The sequence below is a fragment of the Punica granatum genome, chromosome 8 (genome assembly GCF_007655135.1).
Source record: "Punica granatum isolate Tunisia-2019 chromosome 8, ASM765513v2, whole genome shotgun sequence".
Classification (NCBI taxonomy): Eukaryota; Viridiplantae; Streptophyta; class Magnoliopsida; order Myrtales; family Lythraceae; genus Punica; species Punica granatum.
In genome coordinates, this window is record NC_045134.1 from 11,329,487 (window position 1) to 11,333,026 (window position 3,540).

Consider the following 3,540-nt stretch of genomic DNA (forward strand, 5'->3'; position numbering starts at 1 on the left):
TCCCGATCATGCACGACTATGATAACCGATTTGACAAGCCAACAACTACGGTCATGGAAGGACGTTGATTTCTTGTTAGGGACCTCTAAAATATATAGGAACTATCTGACATAGTAAGGAGTTCAATTGATATAATACTAAAATTGGTGAAAATATTGTCTATCAGATGACCAAATGACGAGAAAAGAAAAAAGAACAAAAGGAAAAGCCTATTTGCATTACTTTTGTTTATTATTTCTATCACGAAATGGATATTGTAATATTTACTGGAATCAGAAACAATTAATTAATATTTAATAATTATTCGTATTCTTTCAGGAAAACAACTAATAAGTGCCCATGCAGCTACATAATTATTCGAATAACATATATAAAGAATTCAAAAAAATCCTTTCTTTTTAATTCATTACATGGTATCGAGAAATAAAAAGAGAACAAAAATGTGACCCAACTTCCTGAAAAGCATTAAAATATCGTTCTGAAACATTAAGGAGATTTCCTTTTTATTATTTAAATGAATGCTCGACCCAAAACCATATGAAAAAAAATTAATTCTGATTTTGACTTACTGGTTTCCTGAAGGGACTCATTAGGGGACGCAAGGAATGAATGATTCCGTATTGCAGGGGAACTGATTCTCCCGTACGAGGAAATCGATTTGATACAGATTCCGGTAAACCTAGTATCCGAAACCGGAATGCTTCATTTCCATTCCGATTCAAATGCCCTTATTTTTCATGAATTAGGGGGGCTCTAACTTCTGCATAATGCTCAGTACGACAGAGAGTAGAATGACCATGGCTATTCCATTTTGCCCCATTCCTTTCCCAGAATGCTCCGTCGACCGAACTAAAATCCGATGAATATGACCTGTCTAATATTATATAATAATGACTCTGTACAGTTAATATGCAGAACAAAGAGACCTTGCAATTGCATTTGCAACATTCGCTCTAGAAGTTGGAATTAGCCACTGCCATCGGAATCTTGCCTGATCGTTGACGATGACGAAACCCGAATTAACAAGTCGACAACTTCGGTCATGGAAGGACGTTTCTTGTTACACTCATTGGTGCAGAGAGTAGCAACCCTGAAGTACTCCTTCACCTGAGCCTCATACAACCCTTCCCGGGGTATAGCTGCATCAATCATCTCCATCTCCTTCTCTTTCGACAACATGCTCCTGGCCCATTCAATAAGGAGCACCTCCTTCGAGTCCTTGTCGTCGTGCATCCTGATCGGCAAATTGGGCTGCTGGCCCGTGGCGACCTCGAACATCAAGATCCCAAAGCTGTAGACGTCGGCCATGACCGTGGCCAAGGTGAGTCCCGCCTTGTACTCCGGGGGCATGTACCCCATCGTGCCGGCCACCTGGGTCGACACATGGGTGTGCGAGGGATCGATCCTGCGGGCCAGCCCGAAATCGGCGATGTGGGCCTCGAAGTTCCGGTCCAACAAGACATTGCTGGCCTTGATGTCTCGGTGGATGATGGGCTTAGGGAGGCCGTGTAGGTAGGCCAACCCACTGGCCACGCCTTGAATTATCTTGACCCTGGTGGCCCACGACAGCGGCACGAACTTCTCGAAGGCCTGGCTCGTCCACGTCGTGGCGCCGTCGCTCTCCATCGACGTGTCATGGAGCCACAGATCGAGGCTGCCCTTCTCGATGAACTCGTAGACGAGGACCCGGTCGGTGTTCGACACGCAGTAGCCGAGCAGCTTTACGATGTTCGGGTGCTGGAGCTTGCGGAGAGTCTCCATCTCGGCGCGGAACTCCCGGAAGCCTTGGAAGGCGTCGGGGGAGAGCTTCTTGACCGCGACGGTGACTCCGGAGGAGAGATGGGCCTTGTAGACCCACCCGAACCCGCCGTCCCCGACGATAAGATCGGGCGAGAATTGCTTCGTTGCCACCAAGAGATCGGCCATGGAGATCGGGTGGGAATCGTCAAAGGACGCGCTCTCATCGACGGTGATCGAGGACAGCTCGGTGGCCGCAGGGGCCTGCAGGCCGCGGGCGGCCGGATGATGAGGCCGGGTCTTGCGGCGGCTGAGGCAGAGGAGGAGGATGCAGATGAATATTAGGATCACGACGGAAAAGCTTGCAGTGGCTGCTACGACCGCCTGCAGGACACTACTCTTCATTAGATCCGTTAGAGAGTGACTAGAGAAAGAGAGAGGCCGAGGAGGAACGCGGAGGAAGGAGAAGAAGACGACGACGAGCCGCCATTAATGAGTTGGTTTGGAGGAGAAGAAGTCATCACGGGGGAGTGGGTACGGGTCTGGTCAACGGTTCATTCAATTATTTTTCGGGACCCGACTTTATCGACGCCTATGGCACGTCTCTCATACATTTTGATTTATCGCTCTCTTATTTTATGGTTTATTTTTATCTTAGTTCTGAAATTCGAAAATTTAATTTCACTCCGACTAATTCAATCGAATCCGATCGATCCACTAAGAAATAAAGCTCTCCCAACGTTATTTATTTTGTGAGACCGTGAAGAATCCTGGGCATATTGTTTGTAATTAATTTCTATTCGAATATAAACTTATAGCCGTCGCCCCAAAAAAAAATTCCCTTTTTTTATATTTTTAGCATGTTCCTCTCCTATTCGAATGTTCAATGGACATGATTAATTCAAGTTTGAAACTCAACTTCGAGAACTTATTAAAGAAAAGATGTATCAATCTATTTAAATTAACTCAAGTTAGCCATCCTATTTTATTTTACCCGTAAAAATATTTTCCTCTAAATTCCTTGCACATAAATAGAAATGCCATTTCTTGAGCATATTTTTATTAACCTTTTCAATTTTATTCTCGTTTATTGTAATTTGTGAAAATTATACAAAAATATTAATGTTTGATTAAAAGGAGAATTTACTGTTATTGTTAGTGGGTGGTTCATGCAGATTCTTTTCCTTTTCGGAGAAACTCCATCCCAAATACAAGGCTTACCTTATAAATAAAAGGGTAAATTCCCGGAAAAATATATATAAAATTTTCACTTTCAATATATATATATATATATATAAATGGAGTCGTCGTTGGGTGTGTTTGTTTTTTTTAAAAATTTTTAACTCAACTCAGCTCAACTTCACTTATTTTCAATTCAACAATACAATAATTACTTATTTTTAATTTTTAATTTTTTTAATTATTCAATTCAATTTTTAATATTAAATTCTCTCAACTATTCATTATTTTTTCACACTTTTTCTCATAATTCAACAATACAATTATTACAAATCAATTAAAATCAAAACTCAACTCTAAATCCAAACACACTAACACACCCTTAATAACTTATCGAACAAAAAAAAACATGAGAAATAGAGACAGCCATTGATAGGACCGAGCGATCCCAAGCTCCGCCTTACGACTAGTGATCATGAGGCAAGACTCGGCCTCTGCAGGTCCTTCCAATCCATCGGTCCATCTCTTGGGAGAAAATAATATTCTTATACCTAATTTCTTTGTTTTTTTTTCCCAACTGAATTGATGTGGAAAAATTGAATTTTGTTCCAACTTTTACTAGAC

At 41.8% G+C, this 3,540-nt stretch overlaps 1 protein-coding gene across 1 annotated transcript; it reads right to left on the reverse strand.

Annotated features, from left to right (window-relative positions):
* Positions 1 to 371: 371 nt before the first annotated feature.
* On the reverse strand, positions 372 to 2,315 carry LOC116189124 (phytosulfokine receptor 2-like). The gene has a single exon (XM_031518655.1). The coding sequence runs from the start codon at positions 2,140 to 2,142 to the stop codon at positions 967 to 969; it is 1,176 nt and encodes a 391-aa protein (XP_031374515.1). The 5' UTR covers positions 2,143 to 2,315; the 3' UTR covers positions 372 to 966.
* Between the last annotated feature and the right edge of the window lie 1,225 nt (positions 2,316 to 3,540).